Consider the following 18,680-nt stretch of genomic DNA (forward strand, 5'->3'; position numbering starts at 1 on the left):
ATGCACAGATGGGAGGTGGATTGGGGTCTAGGTCGAGATGTACCGGAGGCTGTGCCTAAGAAGAACGGATTGCCACACGAAACTGAATTATTTCCTGATTTATTCTCTATGGGTTGTCTAGCTAAAGATTCCGCGCTGTGGTCAAGTCCTTTCTAACCAGGTGACCACGTTCCGTGCCTCCTCCCTTACGTTGGAATCTTTCATCTTGATCCCGTCCAACCCCGTCCAATCCCCGGACCTCGATTTGAAAGTGACTAGTTGAACACTGGGTCGCTTGAGGAAGTACGCAGACTGCCAAACATTCTTGTACGTTATGTATTTTGATTGGGAGGCTTGTCGGGTCCCAGACTTTTCGCCCGTCAGCAGCGACCTCCATTTGGGGCCGAATCGGTCGATGCCGTCGCCCAAGTCCCGGTAGACGGTGAAGCGGACGCAGACCTCGTGCCCTCGTATCTCCAGGTTTTGTTCCAGGTCGCAAAAGCAGATCGTACAACGGTGGATCTTGGCCAAATTGCCCCTTTTGCTATCCCAGTCGACTCTCGGGTGCGTCGCTGGCTTATAGGATATCTGTGCTGACGCCTTGAGTTCGCCGTCGTCTTTGGTGTCGACCCTCAGACTCGATAGCGAGACGGTGATGTGAGGGCACATGCTGATCTCGGTATCAGTGGCCTGGGTTGCGGCGCCCTGCGCATCAACACGGAAACTAAGCTCTTGCTTTTGCATCAGCCGTGACGGCCAATACAACTCGCTGGACCACGTGAAGTTGGGGCTGGGGCCGCCGCCCCGTGTCGTCGTTGGACCGGACTCGCCGGCACACGCCGCTAGGTGGACGGACCTATCTAGATTGTTGCTTTTTTCGATAGCCCGGCGTGCCCAGTGGAGGTGGTAGAACGCCAGGTGATAGGACACGGCGGGATGAATGGGCACGAGCGTGCCAAACGAGGTGGCGTCGAACGGTAGTATTGTCCGGGGCACGACGAGGGGGTCCATGGGTCCCACCTTGACGAACATCTGGCTCCACGACGTGTCGGTGCCCGGGCGGTGTCCCGGGTAGAAGGAGACGTCTGTAGACTCTTCCAAGACGGACCAAGGTGGCGGTGGCGGTGGCGTTCGGATGTCTGTGCTGGTCTGTTCGAGCTCGGCGGAATATGCAGGAGGACTGTCTTCGTCGTCGGTGTGCGACTCGACTTCATCCGTCTGTAGTGGGGATTCCTCGTGCGACCAAAGTTTGCGAAGTCGGGTAGGCAGACCCCGGAAAACGCCAACACGACTTTTCGGCTGGGAGCGTGTAGGTAAAGGAGGCAATTTCTTGTCCGGTCTGCTCGATGAAGGCATGTCTTCTTTGCCCTGTGCCTGACTTGGCACTGGACCGCCTATGCTGGAGAAACTCGATTCTACCATGCGCGGCCGGTCCTCATAATATAGCAGTTTCGCCGGGGCATTGGGGGAAGCAGAGGGTTGTAGAATGCCTCGGACTGTAGGATCATCCGGTGGAAATCGCATCCTTTGCTGGAAGAGCAGGCACAGGGCAGGTGGCCATACCACACGTTCCTCGACGCTGAACGCGATTGGTCCGATGAATTATCTGATGAGGGAGGCATTATCTTCAACTTCTGGGTCAGGTCTTGACTACACCGATGATGATATGAGTTGAGCGTCGGAATTTGACTGGGACTTTTGTACAACTTATAAAAGAGATTTACGAACTGGAAAACTTTGCTGGTCACGATTCAATTAATACTATGGGATCTCCTGGCTTGGCGAAACCTTCGCTCCCATGGTGCATTTTAGGATTCTTCGTTCTCTTGGTCGATCCGAAGTGATATGTTTTGAGGCAGTTCTTCTATCTCTAAAACTCTTTTACAGGATGGGTCGAAGTCCACCTCACCATTTTGGCTAGTACGATTAAATGATACCCTGTCACCTCTTGAGCCTTAACGTGACTGTCATCTGCGACTCGTCGGGAAGTCCAGCCACTTCCAACATGGCCTCTTCAAAGGCGTGGCACACCATCGCCTTGAGTTTCGCCCGCGTGCAGGTGACCGAGAACTCGACCCCCGCTTCGGGACTCCCAGGACGGCTATCCCCTTTGGTCACCAGCGAGTCTTGTGCTTGGCTGTGCCGGCCCCCTCCGGTGGCGAGCACCATGTCATTTGAAGAACCGGTCGAACCGCCGGGAACGTTCGCTATGACGTCAAGTCTCAACTAGTCCAGACACGACATAAACTGGCTCGTTTCCTCATCGTGCTGCCGGGAGTAGTAGCCTTGGCTTGGCTGCGGTATTGTATCGATGTTTTCCTGTGCAGTCAGAAGGGTGGACGCATCGGTAGTGCAGTATGGCGGTAGAGAAGACGGTAATGTGCCGTGGCCCAAGTAGTCCCCCCGATTCATGTGTAGAGAACTGCCAGGTAACGGATGCATGTTCTGCATGGCGTCATCTATCGTTTCTCTCTGATGCGTTCCGTTCGGCGCCATCTGCCTCTTCTTGTGACGTCTCTGGCGACGTGCAAGAAGCGCGTATCTATTCTTGATGGCCAAAGACGATCTGGATTTGAGGCAGGCATCGGCCATGAGCTTCCAGTTGTGGCCGTGCAGGGCCACCAAATCCAAGAGGAACTTGTCCTCGTCAGCAGACCACGGGCCATGTTCCAGGGCGGGATTGACGTGATCGTTCTACCGTTTCGCGCACTGCTCGCCGGTGCGGGTCAGAACATCGGCGGCCACATTCGTCCAGCGGGTGCCGTGCGTGGATACTGCCGCGGTCAATCGATCGTCCTCGGCAGGCGACCAGGCGCCGGTCATGGCAACGCGCGCGGGCGCCGCGGGAGTTGGCGCAACCACATTTGGGATTATGGAGTCGGGCGGTTGCTCCATTTTCGCGTCCACGATGGGGAGCTGAGAGTCAACTCCGAACGCGGCGGGCAGGCGGGTAAGTGAATGCTGAAAAGTTGGCAGGGCGGAACAGGGCTAGAGTGATTTGCAATGACTGAAGAGGTGACCAAGAGGTGCCGCTCTCGGGACAGGCTGGGAACGTCCAAATGCATGTCAGACGATCAGACGACAGGGATCCAGGAGTTGACTCCGGTGGGTCCCACGGCGGCACAGGGACGACAGTCAGACAGGGGTTAACTCCGTTGGGGGTCACTCAAAAAAGGGGGTCCAGCAACGGCGATTATGTCAGCTCTGTATTGCTCAAACCGTCGAGAAACCAGAGGCAAGTCGGAATTGAAGCCACCCGGTTGAACTCCAGGGAGATTTGTAATAAAAATATCATCAGATACTGCTTAGCAATGGGAGAGAGAGACTACACTTTGATGCTTTAGCTATAGTACAAATATCAGCTTGGAGTTCGCTCCGACCAGGACAATTCCTATACGATGTGCATGTTTTCAGTGTCAATTTCCCCTCGGAGCAAGCCTACGATACCCCCATTCCCATAATGCAGTCCTTTCGTCAGTACCGTCGCATTCGGGCTGCGGTCGAACATGATCTCGCACAGAGCAAACGCCCTTCAGCCGCAGCGATCGACTCGGCGTCCTTCGGAGCCAACAGCCCGACACCGACAAGTAGCAGCCATGACAGCGAAACATCTGCCTCTGTGCCTCCGCAACTCCCGGGCGTCACGAGTACGCGACCGGCCGAGGACGATGGCGCCGTGACGAACATTGTCGGCTGGAAGGACGACGATCCGCTCAACCCGCAAAACTGGAGCCTGGCCAAGAAATGGGCCGTCACCTTGGCCGTCTGCCTGCTGACCCTGGCCATCACCCTGGTCTCGTCCATCGACGCCCCCGTCGCACCCGAGTTCAACGCCCACTACGGCGTCGGCGCGGTGGCCGGCTCCCTGACGACGGGCCTGTACCTGGTCGGCAGCGGCGTCGGCGCCCTGTTCGCCGGCACCGTGTCCGAGACCTTTGGGCGCAACGTCGTCTACATGTCCACCTTTGCCTTCTTCCTGATCTTCGTCATGGCGAAAGCGCTGGCCCCCGACTACGGCGGCGCCGTCGCGTTCCGCTTCCTGACGGGCTTCTTCGGCTCCACCCCGATGACGGCCGCTGGCGGCAGCATGGCCGACGTCTGGGGCCCGCTGCAGATGGTCTACGCCGTCCCGTTCGCCACCATGACGTCGTACGCCGGGCCCCTCCTTGGCCCGGTCGTGGGCGCGTACCTGCCCCGCCTCGGGTTCCGCTGGGCCGACTGGGTTGCCCTGATCTTCGGGGGCGCCGTCCTGGTCTACGTGGTCCTGTGGCAGCCCGAGACGTACCGGCCCGTCTTGCTGGAGTGGCGGGCCGGGCACATCCGCGAGCTGACGGGCGACGACCGGCACCGGATCGGCAACCACGCCACGGCGCACACGCTGGGTCGCAGGCTGCTCGTCAACATCTACCGGCCCTTCCTGATGGTCCGCACGGAACCCATCATCCTCATCTTCACCTTCTACCTGACCGTCATCTACTTTGTCCTGTTCACCATCCTCAACGGCTACCCCTTCATCTTCCAACAGACGTACGGTATCTCGCGGCCTCTTACGTTCATCCTGTGGACGGCGCTACTGGTGGGGGACGTATTAGCTCTACCGCTCATCCCGCTCGTCTACAACTAAACAAAGAAGGCAGCGGAAGCTGGGACGCTCATGCCCGAGATATGTCTGTGGTACGGCATGCTGGGCGGGTCCATCTCCCTTCCCGTGTCCCTTTGGTGGATGGCCTGGACATGCTACGTACGTTCCGAAATTATCCCCCTCCAACAAAAACAGAAAAGAACTTGACTTGATTGCTAACCATCCTTTTCTCAACTTTAGCCGTCTGTGAACATCTGGGTCCCCATCGTCGGATCCGTCTTCTTCGGGTACGGCCTCGTCACCATCTTCACCACGACCTTCATCTACACGGTCTTCGTCTACCAGATGCACGCCGCTTTTGCATTGGCGGTCATGACGAGCGTGAGGTACATCATAGCGGGGGCCGTGATACCCGCCTCGGTCCCCATGTACGAGCGGCTGGGACCGCACAAGGCTCTCACCATCCCCGCCGTCCTCGCGACGCTCATGGCGCCTGTGCCGTTTCTGTTGTACAAATATGGCGCCAAGATCCGTGGCATGAGTAAGATGGCGCCGCAATGAGGGATTGGAAAGTACCTGGGCAATCGAGTTTGGTTGATGGTGCGTGGCTTATCAGTGTTGAGGGCTGGCAGGCGGTGTGGTCTTGCCGTCTCCTCCTACACGTTCGCGCAAGGTCTGATTTGTTAACAGAGCTATCTCAATAATGTATGCATGGGTGCAATGCATTGCAATAACAAGATAAAATCAGACCATTGAAGAGGGGGGTTAGGGGAGCTGTTAGCAGTAGCCAAGGTGACCTAATTGTAGTTGTTCCAGCCTGGACACCTTACATGTAGGTAGCTAGGTGCAGTAGGTGCCTGTAAGTAACTGAGTGGCCATAGCTCCCTCAGAATTAGCTGCAGCTGGGGGTTCATAATGCCTAATAGACCAAACATCTCCTAACAGTCCCGAGCAAGCTTGACCGGGTGGCGCAGTTGGCAGGCTGCGAGACTTGAAGTCAAACTGTGTGATGACGGACTTCCCGCTCCTAGAGGAGAGTAGGTGTTCACCCTTGACAGGGCCCCGAAGGCTTGAGGTTCGTCCCCCCGAAAACGGTTTGCCTGGTGATCATAGAAAACTCTGGGAAGCAACTTGCTGTGGCCACGGCATTTTGTTTTTCTTTTTGTTCTTTTCTCCTCCCTCCAATCTTTAACCGTTTATCATCAGGGCTTCCCGTCTGCATCTACTGTCCTTCTTTTAAACTATTTATGGGTATATCTTACTAAGATCGTAACATAACGTCACATTCTGTCAGTGATTAATTCGTAAGCTTCGAAACAACATCGCAGGTGAGTAAGCAGACATCGACACATGACTACATGTTAACGCATGACTGTTGTTATTTGCCGTATTTCGAAATGTCAGAATTAAAGATTTGCAAGTCGCTCATCATTGGGAGGGTAAGTAGTGCCAGCCGTTGTGTTGGGCAGTCAGTACGGTAGGTTGTAATAATAAAGCACAAGGGAAAAACTCTTTGCACACAGTGGTATTCGAACCATGGATTGATCAACTGGTAACTGTTCCAGCTCTTTCGCCAATTGCTTTCAATCAGAGATAAGTGTAGGGCAGTCAAAGCAGCCTACCGCATCTCGTAACAGCATCTCAGCTGGGTTTCAATCAATCCGTCCAGCGTTTACAAGATGACTCCTCAACTTCAACTGGACCATCGCGTCATCCGTGGTCATGTTTGTATTGGGATGCATCTGTTAAGGCCGAAGTTTGTTGTAATTGATCAAATGCAGTCGTCTTTTCTGCTACGCCACCTACTTGCCTGTCAATTTGTGAGATGCCGCAGACCAGATTCTTGCAGACTTGGCGACGATAATGTTGGTCAACAGGGCGATTGGTGTAAAAAGCAATTGCACACAGTCGTATTTGAACCGTAGGTTTCAAGCATCCCAGCTGTATCGGCTATCACTTGCTATCAGTCCCATGCACATTCGTAGATCTAGCACCTGCATTTGCTGAGGCTCTGACCTTTGCATAATGGCGCGAGTACCCGCAGGATATCTCGGCATCAACAAAGTCATGGCATCGTCAGGAAGAAATCGTTTCACTGACCTACAGAAGTCGATTTAGCCGCATCAAATCGTGGTCGATTACCAGAATTCATCTACAAATGCAACACATCACAGTCACTTCTTTCCGAAACCGGTTACAATTGGGGGTTCATCAGATCGTATTCTCGGTAGATGTGCCTAGGACGTCTAGCTATCATTATGTCCATCTATGCCCATCGAGAGACATCGTCATCTCGTCATTTCGTCATTCATTGCTCGTATTCCAGACCAACCAGTCGAAACCATGCCGTCCTTCTGTGAATCAAGCATCCCAAGCAGACTGGCGGGCGCCAACGTTTCGGAAGTGGCGGGCACTGAGGGACATCGAGTCGGTAGTGAGGCTCACATGGTCCTCCGTGAGCTGTGAGACCAAGGCGGCCGAAAGCTCGACCGAGTCGGGGCCGACACCGCGTCCGCCGCTGGCCATGGGGCCACTGCCATGGTCGAGACCACCGGGCTTGAGGGTGCCGCCGGTCCAGCAACTGGAGACGGGACGCACGACGCTCGAGACGTTGTCGAACAGCTTGTTGACCCACTCGTCGCGCTTCTGGGCTCGGGCTGGGTCGGTGGGGGCGGCGCGAGGGTAGCGGGGTGTCTGGGGTTGGAAGAGGACGACTTTGTACTTCCAGGCGCGGTTGTTCTCGGTCTTGCCGTCGCGGTCAATGACCAGAGTCATTCCGGAGCGATAGCAACGGTTCTGCCAGGCGATAGGCAGAGCGAGGTCTCCATCGGCGGCCAGGGTCGCGACCTCTTTGGGGTCGTAGAACCAGGGGGTCATCATGCAGATGACGCGATCGATTCCGGCTTGGCGAAAGGCCTGCTTGGCGTACTCTGCGAGCTCGGCCAAAGTGGCATAGAAGCGGCTCTTGTGGCCGGTGAGCGTGTACCAGTCCTCTCGGGACTTGTCGTCGAAAAAGGCGACCGGGGCGGGATACAGAGCCCAAGTTGAGGCCGGCTTGTTCTTGGTAAGGCTCTCGTACGACAAGGATCGGCGGAGGGTGACAGGGTTGTCTTGGTCGGTGGGGTAGGCGGGCGCGGCGCCGGGGGTCTCGGGGGTGATGCCGAACAGAGCCGTGTGCACGTCTTGCTGGCAAAGATGGGCAATGTCGATGGGGCCGAAGTGGGCAGGGGGCCAGATAGTGTTGTTGTCGACGACGAAGCCGGCGTTGTTGTTGTTGGCTCCCTTGAGCATTGAGGGGCGACTGGCCTGCTTAGGCTTCAGGGTGATCAAGTGGTTGACCCGAGTGAAATCGTTGGCCTTCTTGTGGAGGTTCGAGATGGCGTCGAGGGCGAGGACGAGCCTCGACTTCTGGGCGTTTCCGGAGCTCTGGTTGGTGGACAAGGCTCGCTCGCGGGCCTTCACGAGCGGCGAGAAGATGGACTCGACGTCGGCTGCCGAGAGGGGGAAAGAGGGTTCATCTCGAGGGCAATGTAGACGTTGAATGCCGAATTACCACGAAGGCGAGTGAAGACAGTGTGGCCGCGAGGCGGGTCTCGAGTGCGTCGGTGATTTTGCCCTGGGTCATGCCCTGGACTACCTGGTCGACATTGTTGCCGACAAGGGCGGCAAAGACGACGTGAGGCTTGTTAAAGGCTCGGCCTCGACCGAAGTCCAAGCCGGCAATCTGCTTGGCAGCGTCGTTGATGGTCTTTGCGATATCCATCTTGGGGTTGCTGATGATGTCGCTGATGATTGCACTTCCTTTTGTGCAGGTTGCAGAGAAGTTCGTGAAGAAGCAGAGAACCTCCAGAATGAGCAGTGGTTAAATATGGATTGTTCAAGCCATGTTCTATTCAATGCTCAGAAGCATTGAATGAAAGCTCTTTCTGCCTGAGAGGAATCGCCGAGCTTGGGGCACCAGCTTTCCCAAAGTACGCCAGTAAATCACATGAATTGTTTACTGATTCTTCACATCTCGTTAACATGCACTTGATACTCTGACTTGGTACCTCCTGGGGAGGTAGCTCATCCGAAACAGTTTCCCTATCACTTTCATTCCACTGCCTCCACAAGGTTATCTAACTGCTAGGTCACGACAGCCCTTAAGCGCGGCAGAACACACATCCCGGACCCAGGCGCTTCAGGGAGTGATAAGTCCTGCTACCTACTGCCACCTTGCTCTTTAGATAAAAACCTCTTCTGGTGCGCAGCTGGCTTCTACCAGGCTGTGGCCCACCGTTCAATCTCATCACTTACATGCATCTCACTGTAATCCCTGAGCTCAGAACACTGAACAAGGCAATGGCACTTACACAACCACACTTAGCAATATGTTTTCACACATGCCTCACCAGCTTTGGTATGTAAGATTGACTTTACCCATCAAATTAAATGCTACTATGCTGAAGCCAAACCACGCCTTCAAGAGCTGCAGCAGTTATGGCTAACGATACTCGATGACCGCAACCCCCGCCTGCACCCAAACGCCCAGTAGAGCCGACCTTCCATCATATGGAACACTCTCCCTGTTCATCCTGCTGCGCCCCGGGTGTCTTTAGACCAAAACCCTCCTTGCCCTTCAGGGATCTGAGGTGAATGTGCACATTGTGAATAAAACAGTTCTGTCCGCAACACAATGACGTCCCTGAAACTTGAGTACTCATCCTCACAATAGAAAGAGACTCCTATAGTGTGGAAGGATATGATGCATAATGTTACTCGACTGCCTTCGTGGTGGATGTCACACAATTCGGTTCTCAATGGTAGAGCATCAAGCCTCTGTGCACACCAAAGTCACTTGGTCCGCGTTTCTCAGCCTCACCAGCATATTCAGGTCAAGGTCCGTGACGCATTTTTCGAACCTCTGATAAACCGCCCCGTCGCTGTCCCCTTCGTACTTCCTCTTCATCGACAGACGGTGCGCCTGGAAAAGGCACGCCATGACCGCCGTGACCTCGACCTCGGAGAACTTCTTCCCGGGACATCTCTGTGGGCCGTCCCCCCCAGGGAAAGAAGACGGACTTGCTCCGCATCAGCAGCTCCTCGCGGGCGAGCAGCTCGTCGGTCGGCGGCAGTCCCGCCGGCGCGGGGTTGGCAATCCACCGGGACGGGCGCCACTGGTCCGCGTCGTCGCCGGACCAGTACTTCGGGTGCGTCTGCATCGCGCGCAGGTTGGCCGCGACCTTGGTCCCCGCGGGCAATGCGATGGTCGGACGAGAGCCCGAGCCCACGGGAAGCGTCTGCGCGGGGGTGCGCGTGATGCGCGGCAAGGCGGGGATGGGCGGGAAGAGCCGCAGGGTCTCGTGCATAACGGCGCGGCAGCGCTTGAGCTGCGGGAAGAGGACTTTGTAGTCCCAATCCTCGCGGCTCGCACAGGCTCGGGTTACGAGATTGACCTCTTCGGCCACCCACGCTTTTACGTCGGGGTGGGCGGCCATGCACAGCACGGCAAAGGCCATGGTGTTGGCCGAGGTGTCATAGCCGGCAAAGTTGATGCCGAACAGGTCGCCCAGGGTTTCGTCCGCAGACAGGCCCCTTGTGGCGGGACTTGCGTCGGCCTCCCGCCTCGGCCCCGGGCGGGTGGTCGCGGTGGTAAAGGTCGGCAGCGCGCACGAAAGAGGCCATGATCAGTCCCGATCCTGGCTTCCCGTTACTCAGCGCTGCCGGCGTATCATCCAGCAACTTGACCATATGCCTCTTGAAGTCCGCAGCCGCATTGCCAATCTCAGCATATCGCCCGGGCAGCTTCGCAAGGATGCGGTAAGGCACTAGACCGCTGTTGCGATTACGAAACAGGAGACCTTATAAATTTCTGGTCCGAGGAGCCCTTAGGTAAAACTCCCACAGACACAGCCATCTCCCAAATAATGGAAGCAACCAACAGCGTCACAGTCCGATAGGCGCCCAGGAACACCCTGCCACCAGGATCAGCTGTTTTGAGAACCAACAAGCGGGCCGCCGTAGATTTTGTGGATAGCCAATGCGACTATACTGTCCAATCCGGCTAGATGCAGGGGAAAGAGTGGGAACCAACCAATCCTGGAGCACTCCACATGCAAACCCGGGGAACTGGAACTGGAAGATGTGCTTTCCAGAGGAATACGTGATGTGACTCTGTGTTTAGACGTGTTGTAGGGCTGGCTGGGCAAGAGGGGCAAAAGTGGCTTCACCAAGAACTAGTGTGATTCTGATCTGCTTTACGCAGCCACAAAATCGCAGTACAGCACAGTTCATAATGTCGAGATTTATATTTAAGTAGGTACCTAACCATCTACGTTTAGGCCAAGGAGGGCAGTATATAAACACCCATCTCAACACAAAATGACTCTAATCTTTCCCCGCGCATGGCCACACTTTATTAGTCTTCCCTCCTCTATGGGTAGTCCTGGCGAGCTTGTATGATAGCCGCCACCCAGTTCTGCCCCGCGGCGAAGGAAGTGTACAGCAGCTGGTCATTCAGCAACCACGCGTTGCTGGTGACGCCGTACTGGTAGCGCGACCCGTCCTCCAAAGCCCACAGGGGCCCACCCGAGTTGCCCGGCGACGCGTCCACGTCGGTATCGAGCGGGCCGAACGCGTCGCAGCGCGGCTTCTTGCGGGTGACCGAGATCCCTTGCATGCGGTAGGGTCGGTTGCCGCCGTTTTTGTCCTGGGGGTACCCGTAGTTGAAGAAGATGGCGCGGCCGGCCTGGGACTCGGCGTCGTAGGTCTTGGCGCCGAGGTAGCCGAGCTGGTCGCCGAGGTTGGCGTCGAGCACGAACAGGACCCAGTCTTCCTTTTCGTTGCAGGGGCCCTCGTCCGGCATGCCCGAGGGGATGAGCACGTAGATCGCGTTGGCGCCGGGGAGCGTCTCGCCGTTGTCGTAGGCCGGGTTGAAGCGGTAGGGCACGCCGGACTCGTAGCAGTGCCGCGCCGTCGCGACGATGCGCGGGCCGATCAGCGACGCGGAGCACCAGGACCCGGGACGCGTGACTTTGCCCATGGCCGAGTAGGGGTACTCCCGGTTCGTCCACAGCACCCGGTCGTCGTTGCCGATGGCCCAGCGCTCCTGGATGGTAGAGACGGGGACGGAGCCGTCGCCTTCGCTGCCGGGGGCGGAGGTGATGTTGTGCAAGGTGCGCAGGTCGGCCTGGTTGAAGGTGACGGCTTCAGGGGGCGCGACGGCGGCCCATATTTGGTCGTCCGCCTCGCCTGGGGGAGGAAGCCGATGGGGTGGACAGATTTCAAGCCGGACTGCTCCGCGACCGGAGTAGCAGTCGAGAGGGTGGCCAGGCAGAAAGCCAGACTCAAGGCTGTGAAACGAGACATGTTTTTGTTCTCGCGCTTGCCCTTCTGAGGTGAATGGGTAGCTCGGTGGATGCTGCTGTGTCTGGCTCACTTCTCGGTCATCACGGCCTTGCCAGGCCTTTTATAGGCATCTCGTCCATCCTGTGAGACGAGCCATTGCAGTCCCGTGCCGCAGTCAAAACCCTTCGACGTATGTGTAAGTATCGTGGTGGTCAGAGTAATCTTGTTGATTGCAAATACAACAATTCCCCGAAAGACACGCCGCACCAAACACGTTGGTCTCATCAGTCACCGTCTCTCAGATTGGAAGGTCAGAAGGTGTCCGGCGAGACATTCTGGGACATCGCGATAAGGGGTGCTGCATACTTCGAGGTCTAGGCCAGCCGCTGAGCACATGGGTATGTCAGGGTGCGGTAAGCGCGATTCCAAACGCAACATGATATGGGCACATTGACTGGACCACGGGAGACCCTTCGAAATGCCCCGGAGAGATTTCTGATCCGAAAAGAAGCTCTTTTGCACACCCTGTTTGGATGTCGTTGGACTAGCCATTGCGGCTGACCTCAGGAGTGACACAAATCCGGAAGGTTCTTAAAGCAAGCTCCGTTTACTGCGCCTGTCAGCAGGTCACACCCTGCTGCTGCGCTAAGATCTTACCGTAACTAGCAGAGGATAAGGCTTAGCCCAGCGAATGTCAGATGGAATGGTAGCTCAGCTCTTGTTAGATCCGTTGTTGGTGGGGTTGGTCCGGGTTAACTCTGATTGGATGTCCACGAATATTGAAGTACGGACAAACCCGTATCCGGGAGGCTACCTATCTACTCAAGCTACGCGCAACTTCGAAAATAGAGACTGTCTTCCAAGTCTCACATATCAGCACCAACGACTTGTGGTGAACATTGCCACGGATGGTCAGAAACCACGAGAGGATCCTGCCGTCATCAATATTGCTGACCACAAATTGCAACCCTCGATCCCAATTCAAGATACTCCGGGCTTTGACATCACATGATCTGAGTTACCCCCGGGCACTTCGGAGGGAAACACTAGTCAAAGGAATGAATTCTCACTGAGAGAGCAACGTAAGCTCTGGGTTTACCATAACACCACCGTCTGACGAAGCTTCCAAATAGCAACCGAGAAGAGGATGACAAGACCAATTGTCTATTGTAGCAATTTGTCCTCAAGGAGATTTTCGAGCAAGGTGCTGGATCCGCATCTAACTGCATAATCATGGTTCGCAGCCTCCGAATAGCAGAGCGCCATGGGCATAGCCTTATGGGATAAAACAACAATTCAACACCTCATACCACCCTACGAGGTCAGATTCCAGGTTTTGATAGATCCTACGTCCGAACAGTTTGCTGACTCTCCAAAAGACGGCGAATCAGGGACCACCTGCTGTACCCCGAAGCATCTGAGCATTGCTACGCTAGCGAAACCACAGAACGGGGATTTCTGATTCAACCCCGGTGCGCTTGCCGGATCGCACCGGCTGAAAGCGATGGCCTATCGTAGTAGTCCGTCATGCCCGACTCGACTCCCTGGGAATTGGTGTATCTTGCCATGTTCGATTGTCCGGGGATGGTGATGTTGAGGTCGGACGAGGCGGTGCGCGCGCGCGGCAGAACAGCAACATCTGGCTCCGCACCTCGCCAAGGACGGTGGCGCAGGCGTGACAGTGCTGATTGGTTTTAAGACCGTCGGAACTGTTCTGACTCGTTTTCTCGAAGTTCCGAGCTGCCGACATTCATGCAACATGGCCTCTCGCGATAAACGGTGCTTGTTCTCGGCAGATGAGGTCGACTGGCTCTGCATCCCGTGTGTTTTCATTTCCTTACTTTTTTATAAGACCACAATTGTTTGCTAATGTAAGTGTAAGGAAGTAAAATTTAACGCCGCGGTCCTGATGCGGATAGGGTGGGAAAGGGGACTTTAAGAAGTGGCATTCGGTCTGGCATGAAAGCCGCGATGGCACCCACTTCGTTCACATTGTGGCCCTCGAGTGCCGGAGTGTAGTGAGCTTGTCGGATGGTCATTGCAACCTCAGCTGCCATAGTACGGGTTTAATGTTTCTGTCACGAGGGTAGCCTCGTGGGTGGATCTGAAAGATGATTTGGAAAACCACGCAGTTCTGGAAGATAGCCAAGCCCGTCGAGGTTTCGAGTTTGAGAGACTTCGGGCCTGGGGCCGAACTTTATAGTGAGAAATCATTCCATGTTACCAACGTCACACCGACTCTGAGCGACTCATGCGCACCGAATATGGCGGTGCTACAGCGTTACAAAATTGTCGGCACCATCTTGGCGAGAAGCGTCATCAGGCAAGGGTCAAGAGGGGCGGGGGATCGGCGGTGGCTCATGATTGAGAGAGAGAAAGAGAGGGAAAAAACGCCAGCCCTCTGACCCCAGACTGTGCCAAGACTCATATTGCATTGCAATGCGGACAAGCTGTGGAAGGTGTTGGCGCTGACTGGTCTTGAGGATTTATCACAAAGAGTGGCATGCGAATGTGAAAAAGCGGTTACATTAAATCATGCAGTACTACCACGCCCTTGGGTGGACGTGTGCATCGAGATCAGTCTTTGGTACGATGCAGCGTAGCAGTATGTCGTAATTCTCCGGTGGTCAAGCGACCAACCATCGTGGATTTGACCGGAGCATCCTCCGATGCTGGCTTATGAGCAGCTCCTGGACCTCCACTATGGATGGACTCGTCGGGAATCCACACCGATCTTGAACAACCGGATATGGATAGGTGTATTCTCAGCATGATCTCATACAGCAGCCCTTTCACCGTTTAGCAATCAGGTCTAGTACGGCCTAGTGCTTCCCATTCTGACCATTCTCCCTTCTAGAACCCGCAGCTTGACTGAGAACAGACGACAGAGCCCAACCGTTCATCAAACTCGGCCTAGTGAGTACCTACTTATACCCCTTCAACGATAGGAGACGGGATAAGTAGCTGCTCGAAAGAGCTGGGGATTGTTGAGACTTTTCTTCTATGGTGTGTGAAGAAGTCCCGCTGCAAATCTTGACCACCACCCTTGTTCTGTCGGAGTCTTTTAAAGCCGGGGAAGGGGACTTGGGTTTATCACGAGCAGGGGTCTTCCTCGTCATCTGTCCAACGGCTTTTTCTCCCTCGGGCAGGAAGACTAAGCCTCGAGTGTCGATAAACAAACATGTATACATACCACCGCGAGAAATGATAACGATGCCTAGCAGACCTCGGATGTGCCCACGCGAACCTTCGTGTCAATACCCGACGGCGTGGGCTACGAGAAACGCTACCCGGGCCTAACGCATACTCCCGCGAGCAAATGTCATTGACTTGACTTGATTACCCCAATGCCATGTTTCAGCCCAGTGTCTGTGGGTTGCCGTCAAACTTGGCCGCAAGGTCTGCGGGCCGGCCGGTTATTTGCTGCAGATCCTTTCCCCGCGGGCAACACGTATACTAAGGACGTGTTTACTTTTTGTCAGCCAGCTTAACTTTTTTTCGATGCACGCACCTCTTCAGCCGGCTTATTCGAATCTTATTCGAAATAAGAATCAACGTTTCGGGAGATCGAGCGTACGTTAAGGGCCGAGCGTGAGCAATGCCACACTCACCAATTTTAACGCACGCCGGTTCGAGGACCGAGCGCGAGCAATGCCACACAGCACCCTTTATAAGCTACAGCACCCTTTACAGCATCTTTTACAGCGCCCCCTCTACGCCCTGTAAGGCCCTGTAAGGCACTCGAAAAGCTGGATGAGCTGGAAAATCGTAGCTGATGCTGCTGATCGAAAAAAAGCTGAGTAGGTCGATAGGATTGGTCGGTTGATGAGACGAGACGAAAAAAGACGATATGACGGTCAGCCGGCTTTTTTACTCTTTCAGCCAAGGGGTCGAAGTAAACACACTGCTGAACTGTTGGCTGATATGTAGAAAAAGGGGGCCGTCACCGGACATATGCTCCTAGCCCCTTTAAGGGGACGTGCGCGGCAGAAAGTTAAGCTGGCTGACAAAAAGTAAACACGTCCTAAGCCTTAGAGTTCTGACCCCTGCTGCCTCTGCGTGGCTCGTAATCTGTCCCCTCTTTTGGATTTTCCACGATCCCACCCAACCAAAAAGACCTGGTTTCATTGTTACGATACGCGAGGGCGTGCCTCCCCTCCCATTGTGGAGTCACGTCACGATCGATGCAACCGAGTCCCCACACGCTGGCGCGCTGCACGATTCGGAGTCGCATTGAGGCAGCCCAGAGCACATCATGTTTCCTATCCGTGGAAAAAGAAGTTTCATCTTTAATCTATGTGATACCGGTGGTGAGCTTTACCTGTGACTCCCAGCGCTAACGTAGCATTGATTTGGGACCGCGGGGGACGACGGGGAGAGAAAACCCAATGAGGAATCACCCGCGATTTCAACTTTCGCTCCAGCTCTCCCGGTCTAGAGTCTCTGGAAAACCAGGCCGCTGCCTGGCCTCATCGCAATCTCTTGGTCGTCATTACTTACAGCCTTACTGCTTTGGGTAAGACCCCCCTGAACAAGAGAAAATTGCCTGGGCCGCTGTCCACTCTGGGATATAACACCGGTGCCCGCCGCCCTGTTGAAGAAACCATCGCGTGCCATTCCAGCTTAGCAAATAGGATGTCCTCCTTGCCGCGGCTGTGTTATAAACAGCTACAGTCACGCCACAACTAAACAACCTGCCACGCCCTCCCAACAAGAAATGTCGATTGCCAATGGCGTAGCCACAGTACTGCCCGCCCCCGGGGACTATATCGTCGACCTCGACCACCCCCGACAGGATACGGATGTCGTCACTTATTGGATCGTCGCCGCCGGCAATGTCCTGTCGCTGCTGTTCATGGTACAGCGGCTGTATACAAAGATCGCGCTGTTGAAGGAGTTCAGGTTGGAAGATGGTAGGCCGGACCCGAACCCTTCGGTTTCTCTCAGGGCATTCAGACCTTCGAAGCTAACTGATTTTCTGCACAGTATGCTTGGTGCTCGCTTGGGTAAGAGGGTTATAACCCAACGGCAGAATGCCGACGCGGTACTGACAACACTACTTAGTTCACCTCTATCGGCACGCAGGCGGTGCTGGTCTACATGTTCGCCGCCGAACTCCTGGGAGCTCGGATGTGGGAACTTTCCGGCAGTCAATACAGCCTCTACCACACCGTAAGGACATCCTCACCCGGAGCATGAGATTGTCAGATCCAGGGCTCACCTGCACGCATATATACTTACTCGTGCTCGACGTGGCGCAGTTGATACTAGTGGTGTCGCTCATCTACACCCATTGCGCCGGTTTGGCAAAGCTATCCATCCTGTCATACTACCGCCGGCTCAGTCCCCGAGGGTGGTTCCGCTGGACTGTCGTCGCGACCATGGCCGTGGTGCTCGGATACACCCTCGGCGCCTTCTTCAGCCTGTTGTTCGGCTGCGATCCCATCGCCAAGGGCTGGGACCGGACCGTGGCGGGGGGCAAGTGCATCAACCACGACGCCCTATACGCCGCCACTGTCGTATTCCACATCGCCACCAACGCCGCCGTCTTGGTGCTCCCCATGCCGACGCTCCCGGAGTTCAGGATGTCCGGCCTGCAGAAGGCGGGTCTGGCCGTCATGTTGGCCGTCGGGGGACTGACGGTGGCGGCCTCGGTCGTGCGTCTTGTCGTCCTGCTGCCGGCTCTGAGGGACAAAGACCAGCCTTGGGCTATGGCGCGCCCATCCATGGTAAGCAAGCATCGCTTTCTCAACGAGCGCGGCCGCGGCTCAGAGTTTATCGATTTACTGACATCCAGGATTTGCGCGCGCGAAAGTGGACATGCGTCGAAGCCAACCTCCTCATCATCTGCGGCGCCTCCCCGACGCTCCGGCGCTTCTTCCACTGCATCTTCATCGGCGGCGACGAAGACCTCCGCGACACCCTGACGCCAAGCCCGGTTCCCGGCACCGCGCACAAGGCCAAGGGCGTCAAAGGCAGCCAGCGGCGCCGGCGCCGCCGCCACTTCTACAGCCGGTTCTACGACGACGGGTTCCCCGGGTACCCGATGGGGTCGCTGCAGGACGTGGACCTGCGGCCCGACCAGCTCCAGACGGTCGAGACGCGGGCCGGGGCAAACAGCCGGTGCAGCCGGATGTGGGACGCGCGGCCGAACAAAAGCGACGGGGACTCGGAGAAGGCCATCTTCCAGACGCGGACGATGACGGTGACGTACCAGACGCGGGACGGGAGCATCGAACAAGCATGAGGGGAGGAGATCAGGAGCGGAGAGGAAGAAAGACGCCTGATTACCTCCTAGTTTCCGAATATGTGACCCGCGAAATAAAAAGAACTAAAGATGGAAAAAGAAGAAAACAAGCATTGCGGTTTGGCACGTCGTTGGGAGTTTTGGGTTTTCACTGTTAGTCATATACCCTGTTCATATAGTTAGTCTAGGAAGCCATTCATTCGGCACATCTACTTTGTTACAATATTCAATTCTTTCCCCGACCTGGTAGCAGTAGGACGAGGAATGCTCGTGCTTGACGAGAGACCCCTGATTGGCGGCACATTTCACCTCGGCGTGGAGGGGGTGAAGACCTGCAGGGGATGAACGCCTGTCAGCTTCTTAGCAAGCTCGCTAGACTCGGAAACATAGACGGCATGCATGCAAGGCTCTGCGTGCATGTGAGTGTGTTATCACCTACATTGCTCGGCAGGAAGCGTGGGGGAAGAGAGGCGGGGTGCCACCGGATCATCTCGTGGCGGATGGTAGGGAGTGAGCGATAGGCCTGTAAGCAGTGTAAGTCATGAT

General features: G+C 55.6%; 8 protein-coding genes across 8 annotated transcripts; 2 read left to right on the top strand and 6 right to left on the bottom strand.

The window, feature by feature from the left end:
* Nucleotides 1-141: 141 nt before the first annotated feature.
* PG986_010257 (uncharacterized protein) lies at nucleotides 142-1,335 on the bottom strand (the record flags this gene model as incomplete). The annotated part of the gene is made up of 1 exon (XM_066846479.1): nucleotides 142-1,335. One exon carries the CDS (start codon nucleotides 1,333-1,335, stop codon nucleotides 142-144), a length of 1,194 nt encoding a protein of 397 aa, XP_066698877.1.
* A 585-nt stretch (nucleotides 1,336-1,920) lies between these two features.
* Nucleotides 1,921-2,148, bottom strand: PG986_010258 (uncharacterized protein; the record flags this gene model as incomplete). Its single annotated transcript, XM_066846480.1, has 1 exon — nucleotides 1,921-2,148. One exon carries the CDS (start codon nucleotides 2,146-2,148, stop codon nucleotides 1,921-1,923), a length of 228 nt encoding a protein of 75 aa, XP_066698878.1.
* A 525-nt stretch (nucleotides 2,149-2,673) lies between these two features.
* Nucleotides 2,674-2,874, bottom strand: PG986_010259 (uncharacterized protein; the record flags this gene model as incomplete). The annotated part of the gene is made up of 1 exon (XM_066846481.1): nucleotides 2,674-2,874. One exon carries the CDS (start codon nucleotides 2,872-2,874, stop codon nucleotides 2,674-2,676), a length of 201 nt encoding a protein of 66 aa, XP_066698879.1.
* Nucleotides 2,875-3,439: 565 nt separating this feature from the next.
* PG986_010260 (Major facilitator superfamily domain- general substrate transporter) lies at nucleotides 3,440-5,122 on the top strand (the record flags this gene model as incomplete). The annotated part of the gene is made up of 3 exons (XM_066846482.1): nucleotides 3,440-4,555; nucleotides 4,610-4,720; nucleotides 4,802-5,122. 3 exons carry the CDS (start codon nucleotides 3,440-3,442, stop codon nucleotides 5,120-5,122), a joined length of 1,548 nt encoding a protein of 515 aa, XP_066698880.1.
* Nucleotides 5,123-6,922: 1,800 nt separating this feature from the next.
* PG986_010261 (uncharacterized protein) lies at nucleotides 6,923-8,324 on the bottom strand (the record flags this gene model as incomplete). The annotated part of the gene is made up of 2 exons (XM_066846483.1): nucleotides 6,923-8,017; nucleotides 8,115-8,324. The coding sequence occupies 2 exons, from the start codon at nucleotides 8,322-8,324 to the stop codon at nucleotides 6,923-6,925; spliced, it is 1,305 nt and encodes a 434-aa protein (XP_066698881.1).
* Nucleotides 8,325-9,371: 1,047 nt separating this feature from the next.
* PG986_010262 (uncharacterized protein) lies at nucleotides 9,372-10,225 on the bottom strand (the record flags this gene model as incomplete). The annotated part of the gene is made up of 3 exons (XM_066846484.1): nucleotides 9,372-9,585; nucleotides 9,623-10,158; nucleotides 10,214-10,225. 3 exons carry the CDS (start codon nucleotides 10,223-10,225, stop codon nucleotides 9,372-9,374), a joined length of 762 nt encoding a protein of 253 aa, XP_066698882.1.
* A 748-nt stretch (nucleotides 10,226-10,973) lies between these two features.
* PG986_010263 (trypsin-like cysteine/serine peptidase domain-containing protein) lies at nucleotides 10,974-11,908 on the bottom strand (the record flags this gene model as incomplete). The annotated part of the gene is made up of 2 exons (XM_066846485.1): nucleotides 10,974-11,791; nucleotides 11,887-11,908. 2 exons carry the CDS (start codon nucleotides 11,906-11,908, stop codon nucleotides 10,974-10,976), a joined length of 840 nt encoding a protein of 279 aa, XP_066698883.1.
* A 4,696-nt stretch (nucleotides 11,909-16,604) lies between these two features.
* PG986_010264 (uncharacterized protein) lies at nucleotides 16,605-18,134 on the top strand (the record flags this gene model as incomplete). Its single annotated transcript, XM_066846486.1, has 5 exons — nucleotides 16,605-16,800; nucleotides 16,874-16,893; nucleotides 16,952-17,059; nucleotides 17,149-17,616; nucleotides 17,685-18,134. The coding sequence occupies 5 exons, from the start codon at nucleotides 16,605-16,607 to the stop codon at nucleotides 18,132-18,134; spliced, it is 1,242 nt and encodes a 413-aa protein (XP_066698884.1).
* Between the last annotated feature and the right edge of the window lie 546 nt (nucleotides 18,135-18,680).

The sequence above is a fragment of the Apiospora aurea genome (assembly GCF_038362705.1).
Source record: "Apiospora aurea strain CBS 24483 chromosome Unknown utg000006l_segment0_segment0, whole genome shotgun sequence".
Classification (NCBI taxonomy): domain Eukaryota; kingdom Fungi; phylum Ascomycota; class Sordariomycetes; order Amphisphaeriales; family Apiosporaceae; genus Apiospora; species Apiospora aurea.